We start from the raw sequence: 21,579 nt of genomic DNA on the forward strand, positions 1-21,579 counted from the left end.
AGTCAATCCTAAAGGAAATCAGCCCTGAATATTCATTGGAAGGACTGATGCTGAAGCTGAAGCTTCAATACTTTGGCCAGCTGATGCGAAGAGCCGACTCACTGGCAAAGACTGATGCTGGGAAAGCCTGAAGGCAAAAGAAGGGAGCGGCAGAGATGGTTAGATAGCATCATTGACTCAATGAACATGAATTTGAGCTAACTGCGGGAGAGGCGTTAACAGAGGAGTCTGGCGTACTACAGTCCATCATGGGTTGCAAAGAGTCAGGCACAACTTAGTACCTGAACAACAACATGGTTGGTTTTATATATTTAGGAAAAAACATTATTTTACAAGTAAAGGCTTAGAGGCACCAGAAAACTCAAAAAAGGTCAGGAAACATTTAACTATCAACATGAGTAAGTGAGATATGTTTGAGGTAACTATTGGACATGTCCAGGTCCTTGAGTGTTAAGACAATTCCAGGATCCTAGGAAAATCCATTAAAACTGCCATCTATTAGAGATGGTTACAAAATTGACTCTTCAGTGGGGAAAGATGACAATTTTCAGACAGTCTCTGAAAGACATTTCTAGTAGGTATATCTGTAAGCACAGTAAATATATTTAAGTATATTGATTTATATTAACAGCCTTAGAAAAAAGCAAAGTCTTATTTATAAATAACAGGCAGTATAGGTTGTTGAGATATGCTGTGGTATGCAGGCATTGTTTCCTACCGAAAATTCATACTATTTATGTATAATTAAAGGTAAAGATACTTATCTTAATCTTAAATGGGCACTAAATATGGCCAACTAGTGCCTTAATAAGGTCAGAATGAGTTGCATGATTTTTGCAAAACTCACTAGATTTGGGGAATGGATTAGATAGTAGTTGATTAGATAGACTGGAAAGTTAGTAAGGTGTCACAAAATACATGTAAAATTTTTTTTCATCTTTCATTCATCAGGTAAATTAGAGGCTCTCTGTGAAGTTCTTGAAAATATTCGTACTTTTAAGTAAATAAAATTTCCATGCTACTTTTGGTAATGGCATTATTTTTGGCAATATCTCCACCTACTTTTTCCTTGCCTATTTCAAAGGAAAATTAGAGCACATATAGTGTCACAGTATCATTCCTGGTAGCCACCTTTATGAAGACTAGCTGTACTTTCTTTTGGAAGTACTGCATTTTAGGATTTCTGTTTTTCTCTTCTTCTTGCATAAAATGAATAACAACATGAAATGTATGAATTTTGCTTTAATGTATAATTTCAAAAGATGGGATGAGAAAAAAATATATATATAAACTTAGCAAACTGCTAAGCAATACGTATAGTATAACCCATTTTTATATTCCTAGAAACCCACATCCTGGGGATCTAGGTACATGTATATTCTATGTACACATACATACTGTTATAGGTATATAAAACAATCTGAAGTTACCTCTGGTAAGTGGAATGGATAAGCTGAACTTTTTTGTACTTTTGAATTGTTTGGTGGGGGAAAACATACATTTAAACGCTTGTTTTGAAAATCCGTAAAACTGCTCAAAAGTAGAAATAAAAATATGGTTGAACTATATAGTAAAAATTCAGTTGTTTGAATCTTATCAAAGTTCACAATGGTTTGAATTAAGGTTTTACCTTTGTAATCATAGAATTTGCTGAGCAAATAATATAAACAAGCTCACAGACACTGGTCAGTTTACTTAAACTGCTTCCAAGCATTTGAAACCACCGTGATATTATATTAGATATGAATAAATGAATATACTTGTAAAATTTAAAAATCCCTAAACAAATGGGAGAGTTTAAGTTCATTCATTTCTTAGGGACTTGAGAATATTAAACAAAAATATTTAAAAATTAGAAAATGAAAGAATTCACATATGACATTAAAGAGAAAAATCATTAAATTATGCTTTCATCCTCTTTATTATACAACTTGAATGGCTATAAAGACAGATTTGCCTAGACCTGAGGTAAAGGAATCTGCTGCTTCCATTGATACTTCCTGGCGAAAGCTAGCTCTGGAAGTGGGGAGCAACTCTCAAATAGTTTTCAGCTTTAAGATTCTAAGTGCCAAGGGGATTATTGTGGCAAACAGTGTAAATATCCTGGTTCAGTCCAAAGTTGGACAGCCTCCATAAAGTAGGTCAAATTCCTAGCATTCCAGCCCCATCAAACAGTTTCCAAGAAAGATAGCCTAATGCTGTCTCTTTCTGTACTACTAGAAAAGTCTAAGTGACCAAGTGCTTAATTTAATCTAGGAAAAGTTACTCCCTTTCATTTTGTCCTGGAAGAGAATACAGTATTGTGGAAAAGGCAGGTAGAAGGTGCGTCACTAGAGGGCACTGTGTTCTGGTTCTAGAATTTTTAACATCCAGCTGAGTGATTTTGGGTAAATCAATTCCTCTCTAATGCTTGGTTTTATCATCTAGGAGAAGAAATAATTTTAGTCTCAACGACTCCTTTAGGTCCTAACATTCTCATTTTTTTTCTTTTTTTTTTTAAACAGAGATGGATCCCATGTGACATTTACCATGTCGTACTTGCAGTCTCAAGCTCCTTTACATTACAAAGGTAAGAGTGTATGGAATAAAGAGAAAAAGCAAAAGAAATGTGTTCTTTTTCAAGGGCCCCCAAAATCTGATCAGAAAAAAAATAACCAGAAAGATTTCTATATATATAGTTTACAAAAATTTTTTGTTATACCTATTATACCTTCCAATTATAATTATAGTTATTCTTTAGCTTTTGAGTTTTATGACACATATAAAAGACACTTCTCAAAGCTTGTTTAAGTGATTCCATTATTTATACAATGGCCTCCCCATTTATAAAATCTATCTTCTGATGATTCTACTCAACCTCCCTAAAATTACACTGACTTCAAGAAGTGAAGATTTGGAGAGCACACGGTCTCCAGTGTTTTATGAAGCCTATAACATCATAGTGTATTTCAGCCTTTTAAACTTAAGCTCTTAATAAAAATGTTTATATATATATAAAATTATATGTTACACTTAAATATATAAATAATTTATGCTAACAAAATTACCTAAAAGCTGACTTGCAAGTGCATGTCTAGAATTTTAGGAGACTAAAATAACCCTCATTGACTTAGGGAGGGGGTTGATGTTCCTATTGTTTTGTTTGAGTATTCTCCAGAGTAAAACTTCTCTACATTTTCTCCCACTTTTTATGCAGGATTATGTCTACTTCCTTCTGTCATATGTAGAGGAGTCAGCTTCTCTACTGGGCAGCTGTTATAAATGAATGAGGTGAGTTTGATGCAACATGAGTATGTCATATGTTAAGCATAAAGCCATTGTGTCTGGTTTGCTTTGTCTAGATGTTTTATTTTAAAATAGCACTTCTTAAAGAGAGTAATCATGGGACTAGCAAAGCCTGAGCAGAATAATGGCAGAATATTTCAGAATATGTTCTGAAAAAACAAATTAAATATTTCTTCCCTTTAATCCCAGAAAATATGTGGAAGGTATCTTTATGAGATTATGAGGACTTTATAGATAGCAGGTAATTTGGCTTGCCTACATGTAATTTTCAAAGAAGTGATGGCACCTATTGAGCTTGAGGTTGATTTGTGGATAATTTAGGATTTAGACAAGAACTTATTTTCTTCTCTGATGTTTCCAGAGTTATTAGAAAAATTAGACCAGAACAGATTTTGCATATTTAGTTCTCTTCTTTCATCTCATCTACATGAAAAGTATTTATAAGCAGCAGGATTGAGAAGTTTGGGATACATAAGCCAACGTCCCTGCCTCTCTGTTGGGTCTCCTGACATTTTGGAAAAGGGTGAAAAGTTTGATAAATGGTTTTCAATAGATATTTCCTTTCCTTTCTTTCTCTTCAGAGCTGCCAACCAAGGAGCATCAGGTTATTTGGACCACATTCAAGGCGTGTATTAAAAATGGCTTCCTAGTTCTCTGCACTCAAATTATTCTGACATCAAGAAAGATCTCTCTAAAGACACAGTAATGAAGATAAACAGCATACTGCAAGGAGTCTGCGGGATCTCCCATGAACAAGGTCAGTACTTCAAAAGGCCTTTGTGGGGGAAATCAAGATTTATTCATAGTTCAGTTATACTCTAACAGGGTGGAATTACATTTTTCCACAGTAATTGGAAAAGTAAGACTTGCAGTAAGACTTGCTTCCCCTGCTTAAAAAAATACAGCCTGATTTTTTTGTATGTCAATCAAGTTAAAAACCTTATTTCAGGAAGTTTTGCTTGGTTTACATTGTGTCACATACATCGATGCCAGGCTATAACACCGGATTCTTAGCCACTGATTGATAAAGAAGAACTGATTTTAACTTAAAAACTGGTAAGACTGAGAAGGGAGCCTTTTCGTTCTTCTCTTTCTTCTTTATCTTACCTCATACTTCAGGGGATTTCAGTTGAACATTTCATTTGATGTGAACTATTCTCTCACCAAGATAGGATCTTTGTTCACACACAGAACACTTCTCCAAGGAAAGCAGTATACAAATGCCAAGAATTCTCAGATAAAATGACAACCACCAGATGTCAAACACAGGCCTAGACAGAATGCTCACTACCATGCGACGTGGGTTTTTCCTTTCAGTGGTTGTTTTTACCAGTTTTCAGATATGCAAAGACACACATAGCACCGTTTAGTTACCAAGCATGCTGAATTTTCCAAACCACAAGGAAGGTTCTAATAATACAGCATTGCCCCACACTGATCTAGCTGTGGGATACCTTTATAATCAAACGTCGGCGAATAACTCGGGTAGTGACTCTCCGTTCCTCCTCTGAGCTTGAATCACTCTCACTGCCTTTCAAGTCCTGATAAATGCATTTTTAGTATAATTTTTACCATCACATTTAAAATAAAAGACATTCTGAGAAAGGAAATCAAGAAAGAATTACTTTTTTACTTGCTAGATCTCCCTCTAAGGAAAATCATGATGTATATTTGTGGAAATCTTAAAAAAATTAAAGTGGAAGGAAATTTTGAGTAGGATTCTAAATGAAATTACTCTGTATATATATGTATGCTGCTACTGCTGCTAAGTTGTTTCAGTCGTGTCTGACTCTGTGCGACCCCACAGACGGCAGCCCACCAGGCCCCCGTCCCTGGGATTCTCTAGGCAAGAACACTGGAGTGGGTTGCCATGTCCTTCTCCAATGCATGAAAGTGAAGTGAAACTGAAGTCGCTCAGTCGTGTCCGACTCTTTGCAACCCCTGGACTGCAGCCTACCAGGCTCCTCTGTCCATACGATTTTTCCAGGCAAGAGTACCAGAGTGGGTTGCCATTGCCTTCTCTGATATGTATGTATATATGTGTATGTATATATGTGTATAAATATTAGTACTTTGGCCACCTCATGTGAAGAGTTGACTCATTGGAACAGACTCTGATGCTGGGAGGGATTGGGGGCAGGAGGAGAAGGGGACGACTGAGGACGAGATGGCTGGATGGCGTCACGGACTTGATGGACGTGAGTCTGAGTGAACTCCGGGAGATGGTGATGGACAGGGAGGCCTGGCGTGCTGCAGTTCATGGGGTCGCAAAGAGTTGGACACGACTGAGCGACTGAACTGAACTGATTAGTATAAAGTATACATAAAATATATATATTTAATTACTTTGACCTTTACCTGCATATATATACTTATGTGTATATATAAATGCAATGCATATATAAATGCATAAATATACATATGCAGGTAAAGATCAAGATAGTAAAATTGTAAGTTCTTAAAAATAACAATTATGGAGACTTTGGAATCAGAAACTACATACATGCTACTAATTATTAGTTTGGGGAAACAGTATAGATTTAAAACTAGTTTAAAAATAAGTATTATACATTTGACATGAATGTATAACCTTACAATTAAGGCCATCTTTGATTTGATCTACAGAAAAAGGCATAGTAGTTCTGATATTTATGATATTTTGGTCAGATTTGACAACTTTATCAGAAGCTATTTTGAACATTGCAAAAGGTACACAAATATATCAGCATAATTTGCACCTAATACATAATTGGAACTCATAGATGTTTATTCCTTAGTCAAATGAAAGAATGTAAAATAGGTGAAAGCCTGAGGTTTTAAAGAAATGATATGAAATTAAAACAGAAACATTTCACAGATAACTACAATAAGAATATGGCAATTATACACAATGTTAATTTTTAGGTAATAAGAATAAGGAAAAACTACCAAGTGATTGAATCATAAGTCAAAGGGAAATTATCTTCAGTTTTTACTTAAATGTCATGGTCCAGGAGTACATACTGAATAATTTTATTTCTAAATGTTAATGGAAGTGATTTTAGTATTTTGTTTTCTAAGTGTACTAGTTATGCCAAATCTGATAGTCTCAGAGATAGAAATTGTAGCTAATATTGGTAAAAATAGGAAAAAATATGTAAAACTTTTAAAGGAGGCATTAGTGTTAGCAAAAATTAATGAAATGTTATTCAAATACAATATATAATAAAGTAGGCCATTTTCACCAAAGGTAAACTTACCAAATATTCTAAAATGTTATAGTAATATCAATCTTACCTTTGTAGGAATTTTCATCTGAACAAAATACCCTATTGAATAATATGGTGTCAAAAGGAAATAGTTTTTAAGTTACTTACTCCTTGTAAAGATACTGACTGATAAATTGCCTATTACTTAAAATTTTTTTAAGAAAAGAACCATGCATTCTGGACACTTAGAATGATCTAAATATTGTGAAAGGGGGGGCCTTACAATGGCTAAAAAATGCAGAAAAAGGTAAGACAGACTCATCTTGCAAAAGCATTACTGAGATTCAGCGATTAATAGATTAGATGAGGCATAAGAGAAAGTTAAACCTGAATTATCCATACACAGAATCTTAGACTGGGGAAGGATTTTCACTGAGACATTTAAAAGCAGAAGAACATATGTTAATGCAAACATTAAGGATAAAGCTAGATGTCAATAATATCATAATCCTATCAAGAATCATCTGAGAGCAGCCCCTCACATAAAGAAACTGTGGCCATTTGGCTAATATTTGTTCCATTTGTCTCTGTGGAATCTCTGCCAATATTAAGGTGAAGGGTAGAGAGAAGACGGTAGTACAATCTTGGTCAGGATTCCTTTCAGAGAATTCTCTAGGCAGTGGCACAGAGGGTAACTCGGAGACCAAATGGAATTTTTCTGAGTACTCCTTGCCATGGTTGCTGCATAGAAAGTGGTGGAAAGTAGCAGAATTTTACCTTGTAACAGCAGGCAGTCATCCGTGTAAGAGCTGCACCCGGACTTTTGACCTGATTTTTCAGGGGACAAAAAGGGGGCTGTTTTCTGAGATCATATATCCGATGACCTAGTTGGTTGCTATTGTACTATGGTCTAATCACAGAAGAGACATCCTGAACATCTTCAGATTTCTTGAGAGGTCAGATTCTTATCTTCTGGAAGCTTTAACTTCATTATGAATTGCTATACTCCTGAAGAAGTTTTGCATTGGAGTAGGACCAGTGACCGACACTAAAGGCACAAACTCACTTATAAGAAATCTCAAAAACATTTTCTAACAGTGATTATTTTTCCATTATGGATGTATTCAGCTGCATTTCCATCCAGGGTTAAGCCTTTCATTTTCAAATGAAAATGGTTCCCCAGTGGGCAATCTGTAGGCACATGTACTACACACATAGAAATATTTACTTACATTATTTTGTCATTTTATTTCAGAACTTTCCTATCAATTTCTAATAGGCTTGTGCAGAATACATTTTCATCGTTAAAACATCACTATGTAGCAACTACCTCCTAGAGCTCCTCACTATAGTTTGTGGGCTCATTTTAAAAGGGAACATTCCATCCAAAGTCATACTGCTTAAATATACTGAGAGTTAACAAAAAGGCAGAAATCAATACTGAAAATAACACTTGTCAGGAAGGAAATGAAAGAAAAGCCCAGGAATTTTACTTCCTCTCACTTTCCTTCCTAACAAGCAGGAAAGTAATCAAAAAAATAGCCTGCAGAAGGGAAAAGGAAAGGATATGATTAGTTAATAAGCTGATAATTAGCTCCTAAGTGATTAGGAGTTTACTAAATTTTTCTAAACTTAAAATTAATCATGGGTTCATTATTTTACAGAATATTTTTTTCTACCCAAAACACTGTAGAAGATCTTAAGTAAATTTGATGTTTTATGGAAAACTTCAAGCACTACTATTCCAAAGATGTATAACTCTCAATCTATGTCTACTGCATAGTTCAGGAAAAGACACAAAAATCGAGATAGCAAAAAGCAGTCAAAAATGTAGGAAACAGAACTGATATTAAATTTCTTATATCCATCTATGAATCATAATTTCAATTAAAATTTTTTTAATGTCTAAAAATGCTTACCCTCAAAGAATAAAGAAATAAATAATATAAAGAAATCATATAAATACTAAAAGCAAGCAAATAATTATGTGATGGTAAGGTTTTTGAATTATTGAAAACAAACATTAAGATAATTATCAACTTAGATATAAAAGTTATTAAAATGATACTTTTAATGCTACATTTCTAAATGTCATCAATCAACAGTAGTATAACCACCTCATTTTATTCTTGGGAACTGTGTTCCTTCAATTTTTAAAAAACCCTTTCAGGCAACAGAACTTACAGAGCTTGTAGTTGGGTCACATACTAGGAACTCTTTAAATTGTGTAAAAGAATCAGTGAGGGAGAGGATAATTATCCTCCATCCTCAAGAATGAAGACAAGTCAGGAAATCTAAATCCCAGACAGAATTAATATTGGATCTTAAGATACTTACTACTTAACATCCCTGTAATTTCCCTTCTGAAAAATGGTTAAAAAGATGTTTATTCCTACTGAACAAAGGTATGACAGCGCACATTTTACTCAGTACTTTCTTTACTCCCATCATTAGTGTTACCATTTTTGATGACAAATTTATAATTTGGAAATAGTAAAGAATATTGGGCCCAGTGCTACAAGATTAATCAGAAACACTGAAGAGTCAGGACTTTGAGATTAAATGACAGCATAGGAGAAGACTAGATGACGTACCTTCTGCTCAGACCCATTGGACCCCTCTTCTTCATGGAGGTTAAGCCTTGGCTTGCCATCTGCAGGAGAAGTCCTACTCATCTTTTTCATACTGACAGGCACACAGGGTTTAGGCTCTTCTATTACAAACTTGCTGGTTTCTTCTAGAGCCTTCTGATACGCTGCTAGTGATGATGCTGGTTCATCAACACGACCAGATCCTTGTATTTTTGGTTTCAGAGTTTCCTTTGCACTCTGTTTCCCTACATCATTTTGGGATTCTGGAAAGTAGGATTTTGTCTTTGCTTCTGGAGTGACTTCTGCATGGCTTCCATTTGCTTCAAATTTTCCAGGCTCCCCTTTGAGATAGGAGGTAATGGAATCTCTACACTGGTCAGGGCTGCAACAGAGAAAATGTGGAAATTTACAATGGTAACATATGGCTGCAAATGGGCTTCAGAGGCTCCGAATTTTCAACAACCATGTTTTTAACTATTTTTGAAGACGTATAATAGGAAAGTATAAAAAATCCGGTTATTGGGTTTCAAACTGTGGGGGTTTATCATGGGTGTGGGGTAAGGAGATGATACATAGGCTCCAGAAAAGAGATGCAGATCTCAAAATGCTTTTCTATTATTGCCAATGAAAAAACTGATGACAAAGGACAAAGTGAATTCCTGTGAAGAGAGTTCTGGTGTCCCCAAGAACCCTATGTTCCAGTCTCTGTATGTTTCCAATTGTGAATTTTACCATCATGCTTTTCCAGACACGGAATAATCATGAGAACATTACTTGGATTCTCATTTTTGTCCACGCCTGACCTCTGCTGACTCTCCTTGGGGATCAGGGTGTGGATGCTCACCTGACGCTTCTACTGCCAGTGACAACTGTTTTCCTTTAGATTCTTGAAAATCTTTCTCTTCCATTACTTTCTTTTAAATTGGTTTCTAAGTCTTACTATTTTCAGTAGACTTTCTATCTTCTAGTTTATATCTTGTTTTCAGCACCTTTGATTATTACCAGTAGAATTCTGAAGACAGTAAAAGTGGAGCAATGTTTTCTGTATAATATGTATGTTAAGCATATGTATGTGTATTTCTTATAAATCAGACTCTGAATAAACACCTTTCTCAAAAATATTAATAGCAATCCTATTCCATATGTTTAAGGACAGACAGTCCCAGCATACTGTAAAGACTCTATATGATAACTATATCTAATTCCTAACTGTATCTAATTTCCTCTTATGCAACTATAAATTATGTGACTGTATCTGAACTCAGACATCAAAATGAGTACTATATCTTGTCTCCATCTTCCCTTTTTTTGTAGGCTGAACATAGAATTCATTGATGTGACAATTCTTCAAAAAGAGTTTTGTGAAATCTGCTTTGCAAATGTCTATATCCTCTTTGGGAATTTTTATTGAGCAGGCAATATGAAAATATTAAATATGATTGTAAAATAAGCCAGGTAAAAAGAACTGATGTTAAGTTTATCACTAGTTGCCACTGAAGTAAAATATATTTTAATCTGATGTGTGTAGAAAGAAAAATAATGCTAACTATTACTGAGAGTCTCTTTGCATCAGTCATTGGGTAGGTATGCTACAGGCTTTCTTTTTCAGTCTATAAACCTGTTTGAGGAAAGTAGTAGTATTCTTATCTTTGAAGCCGATGACAGTGATGTTCTTAGAGCTTAGAAATTAAAGTCATAAAGTGCAAAACCTAGTGATGGTGGGGTCTGAACCAGTGTCTGAAGGACACTAGCTCTTACCTTTCTACAGGAAGGCCACTAGAAAAAGAGCCAGCTTCATGATTAGGGAATTATTTTAGTTATAAACAAATTTCTATCATGCCAGTCATTTTCTGTCAATTTCTATCATTATTGGGGGTGAAGAATTACATATTAAGTAAATGTCACTTAGTTGTGTCCTACTCTTTGCGACCCCATGGACTGTACAGTCCATGGAATTCTCCAGGCCAGAATACTAGAGTGGGTAGCCATTCCCTTCTCCAGGGGGTCTTCCCAACCCAGGGATTGAACCCAGGTCTCCTGCATTGCAGGCAGATTATTTATCAGCTGAGTCACCCAGGAAGCATATGCTATGTTGCAAATTATATAAAATATTCATGTAGAAAAAAGAAAGGATATATAAAATGTTGTGTTTTTCTTAGTATGATAAGGACAGATGATTTTTTTTGCTTCTCTGTATTTTCTATGACGAGACATTTAAAAACAATATGTAAAAGAAATTACAAAAATTTCAGTGATGGTTATTGCAAATGATGACATTGTATTGATTTTTAAAATCTATATTTTAAAATTTTGTTTAGTAAGCATATTTATGTTTGAAGTAAGGAAATAATACAAATGCTTATATTTCTATAAGACTTAGAATTCTGTTTTAAAAATGAGCATTAATTACTGGCTATGTGAAAAGAATAATAGAACAGGTAATAAAATAGAAAACAGGCTTCTAAAGTAAAGAAAGTGCATCCATCTTTAGCATGTATAAAACTTTTTATATTTTACTTCAGCTAATTATCAGTAGCTTTAAAAATTATATTTGAGTTCAATGTAACTTTCCCTCTCTAGATTAGCAAAATGAACCAACCTTTCAAGGCGTGTATTATTCCAAAATTGAAACTGTAATTTTAGAAAAAGAGTAACTGCTAAAAAGCATACATTTAAAACAGACTATTGGAATTTCTTGGCAGTGCAGTGGTTAGGACTGTGCGCCTTCACTGCCAAGGGCCTGGGATTGATCCCTGGTCAGAGTATCCTACAAGCTGCTTGGCCTGGATGGATGGATGGATGGATGGATGGATAGATAGTTAAATAGATAAACTAACACGTGACCTTCATTTCACTTTCCTTTTTCTGACCCAGAGCCATACCTGTCATCCAGTCGATCTAGTAGCCCACCAGTTATTCTTCGAGCTTGAGCAGGGGACTCTAGGTTCCCACCTGATGTCTCGTTCTGCCAACCTGCAATTGAAGACATTTCCAGTTCTTCTTGCTGAACACGTTTAAGAATAGCCTGTGCTTTTTCCTCTGTCATCCCCTCAGACTCTACTCCTTCTTTAAGTTGGATGTCCTCATGGAGAGGTATGAGTCTTTCTTCCGTCATCTCCTCATCAGGACCAGATTTTCCTTTCTCTTGCTGTTCGGAGCTTACTCCTACTTTTCTAGTCTGCTTCAGTGGCTCTGCTGGTTTAACATCTTTTGGGGCCCCAGCCATCCTTCCGAGGTATTGAGGATACTCACTCAGACATATATTCTCCAACTGGCTCTCATCTACATCCACTGCTTCAGGTATTTCTGTTAAAGGCATTGAGTCTTCAAGTTTGCTGTCTTCTAAGGATGTGTCTTCTGCAGTTACAACTGGAGGTCCATCTGCTGAATGCTCTATGCTTCCCTGGGAAGGCACTACCCCATCACTCAGTCTACTGGGGGTTCTAAGGGGAGATTCTATGCTAGAGAGATCACTAAAATAATCGTCTTGCTGGAAAGGGGTGGGAGGTGTGTAGTGCAACCCTGTGGGAGTTTCCAGTTCCACTTGAAGGGAAGGATAACCTATGGAAGACAGTACATTTGGACTGACTGAAATGAATTAGAGCACATCAAACAGAAACACATGGAATGACTTAAATTATATTAGTTATGAAAATGTATGATGAATTACAGAACAATGTTGATATATTTATTGGTTTAGTTCAAATGCTTGTAATATAATGAAATAAAAGACTAGTGGCAAACTACTATAAAATAGAATACTAGTTAATTAAGATATAAATTGTTTCCACTGATTTTGGTAATTTTAATACAGTAACTTACATTCACAAATTTAATTCAATATAAAGTCAGCTGTCATTATGTAAGATACATTTATTCCATGGCCAAATTAATACCTTTCTATCAATACTCTTTGCATGCACAATCCACATTGTGGTGGACTGACTACAACAAACCGTAAGAAACCAATTTTTATAATTACTTATAACTTAAGAACTGTACATAAGAGTGATGCTATTGAATTCTTAACTCTTACTTATTTCATATAAAATTTACAATAAAGAAAAATGAATTTAATCTTTGGAAAGAACTGACTACTCGATTTTAGAGCAGTAGCACTGTGAAAAAAAATCTAGAAAGGTGTTAGGAAAAGGACTTAAAAGGCAGATAAAGTAGAAAAGACTCCATGTAAGCTTTTCAGGTATCATAATGTGACAGAGATGAAAAGGTTGTGTATGTATGGAAGTCTTGGTGAAAGGGATCCACTCAGAACCACGAATCAAATAAAGAGAAAAAAAGAAATGATATACAACAGACAGGAGGAGAACCACTTGCAAAGAGCCTTTGAATGTTCATGACAATCCTGTGAAACACAGAGGTTTACTAACCGGCCTACACAAAGGGGAAGGAGGGAGCAATGCCCGTGTTTTAAACCTTACTGTGTGTACTAAGGCAGTTATTTTTCTCCTTCAGCAGAGAGAGAAGTCAACAATGGTCTGGTCATGGTGAGGAAAGGAAGTTTCACAAAAGTTCAGCAAAGAGGAGAGACAGGAAAAAAAGGCAACCAGGCACATTTTCTGACTTATTGGTCTACAAAACTGAAGTATAATTTTTCCATTTGTCCAAGGTAAATATCAATTTAGCTTTGGCTGTAAATTCAACTTGCTATAGGTTGTGAACATTTTTTATGTTATGGTCATCCATAAACCAAAATGTTGTTGAAAATTTGTCTAAGAATACATGAGGTTTATAATCTCCACAAATAAAGTTGACTTCATAAACATTCCTAAATTTTCCTAAGAATTTTAAAAATAGGAAATGTAAAATATTAAGATGTAGCAACAGAAAGTCCTTACAAATTTAATAATATTCTGATTCTAAAATGTTAAAATTAAGTGAGACTTTCAATTCTATTAAATACTTTCATTGTTTTTTTGATTATCTTGTTTATTAGAACTATTTTCTTAAATTTCCCAATAAAGAATATTAAAATATTCTATAAGTTGTGGTTTGGCAATAATTCAACCTTTGATATAACACTGGTTTATCTCTATCCTGTGTGCAGGGAGTCTGGGCACCAATAAATGGTCTTACCTATAAGACAAAGCCTTGAAGAGAGCTTTTTCCCAGGTTCTGTAGTATTTATAAACTTAAAAAGAAACCACTTTTGACATTATTACCCACATGTTTATGTTATGGGAATAACAAGGTACACTTTAAATTTTTGACTGACTTTAGTCAGCAGAAACTTTCTAAGAATTGTGAGATCTTTTGTCATATGTGCAGATTTGTAAGTTACTGATTATTGGCTGACTTTTCTGTTTAAAAATGGGAAAATAATCACCATATTTTTCAAAAACTGAAATAATAGAAAAATATCCCTAGCTCCTCTTCTTGCCTCCACATAATCATTTTTTACTCAAAATTCATTATAGGAATAAATTTCCATTTATGAAGGTAGATGAACATCTTGAAAAACATATTTATAATACTTTTCTTAATACTTTGATTGAAAAAAAAAAGCCCCAACTTACAAAATGAAGGAAAATGACAATATTATATAAATTAAGCTAATATAAAAGAGGAATTATTCTATTATTGGTGACATCTGTGCTCATTGAATTAGAAATTATGCTACCTTATCATACACAACAGATAAGGTTTTGCCAAACAAAAAATGGCAGCCTATGAAGTTAAAATAATGCTAAATAACTAAAGCAGCTTCTTGAGTGCTATATTAGCCTCTTTCAGCACATGCTTACATAATTGGTTCTCAAAACAGTAATTAAGCATTTTACTTAACAATTTGTATAATAGCACACAATTTGATTTTACCTATATAGGAATAGAAGAGTCTTCTTGTGTTTTAGGTTAATGTAAAAAGTGACAAATCCACATGTTCTCTAGATATTAAATGCTCTTCCATTTGGTCACATAAAATACTTAAGATACCAACTCTTTCAGTTAACTTATGCCTTTATACCTCATTATTTGTATTTTATATAACAGACATTCATCAAGTTTGTTCTAACAGAGTGTTTGTTTGCAGACTGTGGCAGAGAATAAGCTGTGAAAATGAGAAATTAAGTCAAGCAAATCACAATTTAGTTGGTTTTACATGACTACTTTGTCCTACTGCACTTTCAAATTTTACCAAATGATTAAGTAAATATGAACACTAAATTCAATTACCATCCACAGGGTCATGGAAAACATTGTTCTCATCTGCAAAACTTCTGGTGCCTGAAATATTTCCATAATCAAATATTGGTCCTTCTAGCAGAGTCACTATATCTATTCGATTAATTTTTGTCAAGACCGAAGTTAAGGCATCCGCTGAAAAAGGATGGGAAAAAAAAAGATTTGAAAACCCAATTACATTATTTTCTTTTACATCCTCACAATATTCCCATGAAGGTATGGCTTTCTTGACCCTCCTGACATTTTAGATGCTCCTTACTCCAGCTTTGCACTATTCACTATTTGGAGGACTCAGAAAGCTTGTAGCTCTCGGGAAAGATGTTAGGGTCTTAGGAAGCATTTTAGGAAGCTGTGTGTGATGGCAGCAACATTCATTCCATCTTGGTAAGCTGCAGAGCAGATGGGCCTCAAAAGAGCTAGATTCTTTTAGTTATAAGGGGAACTTATAAAACTTTAAACACTTTCCTCCCATTAGACTGTCAAAATAGGTCACCTCAGTATTTGATGCTTAGCATTTTAATGACTTCCTAAGCTCAGGCTGACACAGGCAAGCCCACAATAACTGCACCTTGTTGTGGTTGGCATTTGCCACAATATACACACCACTCTCCCCCACCTCAACAAAACCAAACCACCCAAAACCCCGGAACACTGGAGAGGTCTCTGCCATCACAGAGCAGGCTGGCTGAAATGCTTCGGTCCTATCCGTCTCCATTTTCCTGCACTTCCGTTTCTGGCCATAGCAGTAACTTCAGCGTTTCCCACCACGACCTCATAACTGAACAGCTAGCATTATATTTCCATTTTTGATGGTCACAGAACTACAGACAAAACGCAAAAATCCCCTCCTGCTTGCTTCATAAAAAGCTCCCTAAAGACAGAAGTTTAGAATGTTAGCATGAAACTAAACAAGTCTAACTTCAAAAGACCTGCAATTATTTTATGATCACTGTGGTTTTCTTAACAATAGGCTTATCTGAAATATTAGACATAGGCAGTTTTGAAAGTTAAAGCAATATAGTTTCAGCATACTTGTAGCATTTTTTCCGTCTCTGGTTACCCATTTTTTTAATAACATGAAGCTTTGAGAAATTAAAGAATTTGGATTTTCCACACGTATTTGATTGATTTCATCCACTGAAAAATTCAGTTCCCTTGCCAGTTCTGTAGAAAAGAAAAAGAGTTACTAAGATTTCATGTTATACTTTTATCACATATATTTTATAAAAGTAATGCTTAACTGTCGCAAAAAAAAAAAAGGTGGGGGGGAAGAATTCTATAGTAAAACCCAAGTACAGCCTTGGGCATTAATCTTTATATACTTGATTTCACAGCAAAGTAGTGATAATACACAGGCTGTGACTTCTCTCTCTTGAGGTAATTCCTTGGTTATAATCAGATTTCCTTTGGAGATCATTTTATAAAGATTCTTAATCTGTTCAAAGAGGATGTTGATAGATTCTTTTAATTTAGCCAGATTATTATCTGCAATTTGAAGCAAGCTTCATATAAGATAGGTGTGCTAAGTCGCTTCAGTCCTGTGCAACTCTTTATGACCCCATGGACTGTAACCCACCGGGCTCCTCTGTCCATGGGATTCTCCAGGCAAGAATATTGGAGTGGGTTGCCGTACCCTCCTCCAGGGAATCTTCCTGACACAAGAATCGAACCCGCTTCCCTTCAGTCTCCTACACTGGCAGGTGGATTCTTTAGTGCCGCCTGAGAAGCCCGTAAGATAGTTGCTGCTGCTGCTGCTGCTAAGTTGCTTCAGTCGTGTCCGACTCTGTGCGACCCCAGAGACGGCAGCCCACCAGGCTCCCCCGTCCCTGGGATTCTCCAGGCAAGAACACTGGAGTGAGTTGCCATTTCCTTCTCCAATGCATGGAAGTGAAAAGTGAAAGTGAAGTTGTTGAGTCGTGTCTGACTCTTAGCGACCCCATGGACTGCAGCCTTCCAGGCTCCTCCATCCATGGATAAGATAGGGATATACAGTTCATAAACATGCCACAAGAGAAGCCAGTAGGGTTTTTCTCTAGGCAATATTCATGAAATAGATCTTTTTCTCACATAATACTCTATTCTATATGACTTCAAGTTTCATCAGTGCCGCTTGGGAGGTTAAATGATGACTCAAAGCCAGATCACTGTCTATGATATGCTGCCATTTGTATAAAAAATAAAAGGGAGATAAGCTTTCTTTCCAACTAAGTGTATACAGCCATACACTCAATCTTGTAAATGTAGATAGTTATCCCTGGAAGGATACATATGATACGAATAGCTGCCTTGGGGCATGAAATTTGGGAGTCAAAGATGAGAGGGAGACTTACCTTTCAGTGTACATTTTTTGTACAATTAAAAAAAATCTGTCAGATGTGTATTAGCCTTAAGTGAATATAAAAAGTAAGAAATGGGAAAATCCATGGAAAAAGAATTAGCCGAGATTCTATCCTGCTTAACAACCTTTCCAGCAGTTTGGCAAAATGTATTCAGAGGCTCAAAAAAGTCTATATCCTTTGGCCAAATGATTTCATTTCTAGAAATCTACGGTGACAATACACAGGGTTGTAGACAATTATTTACATACATGAATGTCCACTATAGGCTTGTCCTTCTCAAAAACTGAAAACAAGGTGTGTGTTGAACAAAAGAGTTAATGAATGTAATGCAGTGGCTGGCAAACTGATTACAGCCTGCAGCCTGTAGGGTGCTTCTAGAAATGAAACTACATCTTATTAGAGCAAAACAAAGGTCCGTCTAGTCAAGGCTATGGTTTTCCCTGTGGTCATGTATGGATGCGAGAGTTGGACTGTGAAGAAAGCTGAGTGCCGAAGAATTGATACTTTTGAATTATGGTGTTGGAGAAGACTCTTGAGAGTCCCTTGGACTGCAAGGAGATCCAACCAGTCCATTCTAAAGGTGATCAGCCCTCGGTGTTCTTTGGAAGGAATGATGCTGAAGCTGAAACTCCAGTACTTTGGCCAACTCATGCGAAGAGTTGACTCATTGGAAAAGACTCTGATGCTGGGAGGGATTGGGGGCAGGAGGAGAAGGGGACGACAGAGGATAAGATGGCTGGATGGCATCACTGACTCGATGGACCTGAGTTTGAGTGAACTCCGGGAGATGGTGATGGACAGGGAGGCCTGGCATGCTGCAATTCATGGGATTGCAGAGTTAGACACGACTGAGTGACTGAACTGAACTGAATTGAACTAGCCTTAATATATGGGATACACATTTTCTCTTCCTTTTACCAATAAAAAGCAAAACCTGAATTTATTTCATGATTCACTAGTACATTGTGACCGACAACAAAACATCATTGTAAAGTACGTGTACTGGATGTTACTTATCCATTAAACCAAGATCAGAAAGAAATAAAAAGAAAATTAATTGTTTATAGAACATTTTCAAAATTATTTATTAAAAAAATCAAAGTACACTGCTACTTGTTAACAGGAGTTCTGAGGGATGGATTTAAATTTTGTCCTTCTAAATGCTAATTTTCCTAATAATCTTCATTGTGTATATGGTAATTCAAATTAGAAAAGTTAATTTTTTTAAAGTTCCTTATCTCTTTGGGTCTTAAGGACAGTAATTCTTATTGTCCTCATGACCAAACCATATCCTTGTCTAGAGACTCAGTGAAGAGCAAAGACATTGTCACTGAGAATTTACAAAATTTATGACTTTATGTTTCCTCTCTATTTTCATGTCACGTCTCCTAAAGTTTACTCTGAAAAACTAAGGACTAGTTTTGCTTAAAGAAAATAAGCTAATAGTTATGGGCAAGTACTACTACAAAACCAACATTAGCTCCAGGATATTTTCAGATTATAATGTCCAGTGTTAAAATATGCATGCATGCTTAGTCACTTCATGTCTGACTCTTTGTTACCCCATGGACTAGTCCAACTCTTGTGAGTCCATGGACTGTAGCCCGCCAGACTCTCTCTGTCCTTGGGGTTCTCCAGGCAAGAAAACTGGAATGGGTTGCCGTGCCGTCTTCCAGGGGATCTTCCCAACACAGGGATCGAACCTGCATCTCCTGCATTGCAGGAGGATTCTTTATTGTTTGAGCCACCCAGAAAATATAAATATTATTATTTTATGTTCATACATATTTATACATGATGAATTGCTATTAATTCTTAATAGTCTGCAAAGGATTACTCAGTTCCCCTGTTTCTTCCAGAGCTCCACTAGGTTAGGTCAGTAGCAGTGTGCCTTAGGGCAAGGCTTGGCAGAAGGAGAGGAATCCTTTTAATGGAGAGGGTGGGTGGTGCAAGATTCAGGGCATTGGAAAAAAATAACTGTAGGTGACCTTTTGTGCCACGATCTAGTTTCATAACCTCCCTTTTGACAGTATAGATAATTACTTCCTTGAGAATGTCTGTCCTTGATAGTATGCGAGATGACTTTAAATATGACAGTAATTAACATTTACTTATGTGTAACTTTTATGTTGTTTGGCTGTGCATTAAAAAAAAAAACATACAATCTATAAAATTTAAAATTTCTCTGATTCATGTGAAGTAGGATTTGAGGGGCCCAGTTAACATCAGAATACAAAGCAGTACTGTCCAGTTGACACAGAGCCTTATCTTCATCTTAAGTGAAGAGGAATCAAGCCAAATATTCTTTTTCTGCACACCAATTATAAAGTTTCATTCGTTTCACAGAATCCAACTATTTTTGTAAATTGAATAGATTCATTCATCTGTATCCTTTTTCTGAAAAATTTAATTCAAAACTTAACTGTCATCCTTTGTTTTGTTGTGTACATAGTTATTGAAAATGATCCTTGTTTTCTATTATCACAGTGATATAATGGGCTTCCCTGGTGGCTCAGTGGTAAAGAATTCATCTGCCAATGCAGGAGACACAGGTTGAATCCCTAATCCAGGAAGAGCCCACATGCCTTGCAGCAGCTCAACTTGTGTGCTCTAGAGCCCGGGAGCTGCAACTGCTGAAGCCCACACGCTCTGGAGCTGGTGCTCTGCAACAAGAGGAGCTGCTGCAGCCTGGGCCCTGCAACCAGAGAGCAGCCTCAACTGGAGAGAAACCCACACAGCAGGGAAGACCCAGGAGGCCCCGAGATCAGTGAGATTGTTAAACACAAAAGGAAGCATTTGGGGGGAAAACAAGTGACGTACGATTTCCTTTTAAATAAATCTTTGAGCATAAAACTGAGTCTCCTTACAAGTTTCAGGTAAATAAAATGTGTATGTCTGTAGGCTTTATAAATAATGTGTGTATATCATGACAGTGACTCATGAATGATTAAACTTTGTGAAACCTAGGCATGGATTAGTTGAACTGTTGCCTAAGAGAGCTACTCTAAGGGCATAAACCATGCCCTTATTTTGTATTATTTAAAAACTATAGCCTTTAGGTACATTTTCCTTTATGCCCTCAAATCTTCCATTAGGTAAAAGCTTATCCTATATTACCAGAAATGGCATTGTGAAGAAAGTACTCAAACTTAAGGTAAAATAAATTTAAATTTTCTATTCTATAGTGTATATGCATAGAAAAGCTTTGAAAAAAACACAGTATACAAGTTATTATCTGTAATTAACTCTGGGTAGATAGAATTATGAGTGATTAAAAATGTTTTGTATTCCTTTTTTTAAAAAATAAACTATTTGTGAAAAAGACAAATTAAGAAATTTCATTCAGGTGTATACACACTTACCTGTCCAACTGAGTCCCAGGTGATCGGCTACTATTGCCATCCTGATATCTGTCCGTTCACATGGACTCTGTGGACCTACGATTTACAATTTCTTAATTAAAATAATCATCAAGAAAGACACGACACTGGAAAATTGCTTTTAGCAGTACTCAGATTTTACAGAGAGACTGATGCTAACACTGTACACTGAGATGTGTCCTAATCACCTACATGAACACTTCTCTTTTACACGACTCACTTGATTTTCACCTACATCAGGCCAAATGTCAGACTACATGGATGCTCGATGTAATGAAATTCAACATGCTGACGAGCTAGCTACTTGACAATAGCTACAGAAGTGTCGTGGGGGTGAAAACACCACGATGGCATTTCAACATCTGTGCTTGTACTTTGACAGAATCGTATGCACTAGCACATTGAAAAAGAAAAGCTGCTCATCTTGAATGACACCAATATCTTCAGCATGCTTCCCTAGCTGTCTAGTGTTGTTGGGTTAAAAGGAAGGAAAGAAGAGTATATAGACAGCACACACATGACGATGACAGGATGAGAAACTACGGTTAAGTCACTCCACAGGCAATCACAACAGTTCATGCACTAGGCTCTACAA

General features: G+C 36.0%; 1 protein-coding gene across 11 annotated transcripts in view; it reads right to left on the reverse strand.

Annotated features, from left to right (window-relative positions):
• Positions 1-21,579, reverse strand: part of ANK3 (ankyrin 3) — a 383,729-nt gene that overhangs the window by 25,458 nt on the left and 336,692 nt on the right. For 5 of the 11 annotated variants that reach the window (XM_069571712.1, XM_069571713.1, XM_069571711.1 and 2 more), the window contains 8 exons: positions 20,967-21,041; positions 16,298-16,429; positions 15,257-15,400; positions 12,317-12,625; positions 11,947-12,037; positions 9,068-9,446; positions 7,251-7,301; positions 4,740-4,826 (listed from right to left, as the gene is read on the reverse strand). In XM_069571712.1, the coding sequence (XP_069427813.1) occupies positions 4,740-4,826; positions 7,251-7,301; positions 9,068-9,446; positions 11,947-12,037; positions 12,317-12,625; positions 15,257-15,400; positions 16,298-16,429; positions 20,967-21,041 (1,268 nt within the window). Of the gene's footprint in view, positions 1-4,739; positions 4,827-7,250; positions 7,302-9,067; positions 9,447-11,946; positions 12,626-15,256; positions 15,401-16,297; positions 16,430-20,966; positions 21,042-21,579 lie in introns of all 11 variants that reach the window. The other 6 variants (XM_069571716.1, XM_069571715.1, XM_069571717.1 and 3 more) reach the window with 3 other exon arrangements.

Source organism: Ovis canadensis, chromosome 25, assembly GCF_042477335.2.
Source record: "Ovis canadensis isolate MfBH-ARS-UI-01 breed Bighorn chromosome 25, ARS-UI_OviCan_v2, whole genome shotgun sequence".
In the NCBI taxonomy this organism is placed as follows: Eukaryota; Metazoa; Chordata; class Mammalia; order Artiodactyla; family Bovidae; genus Ovis; species Ovis canadensis.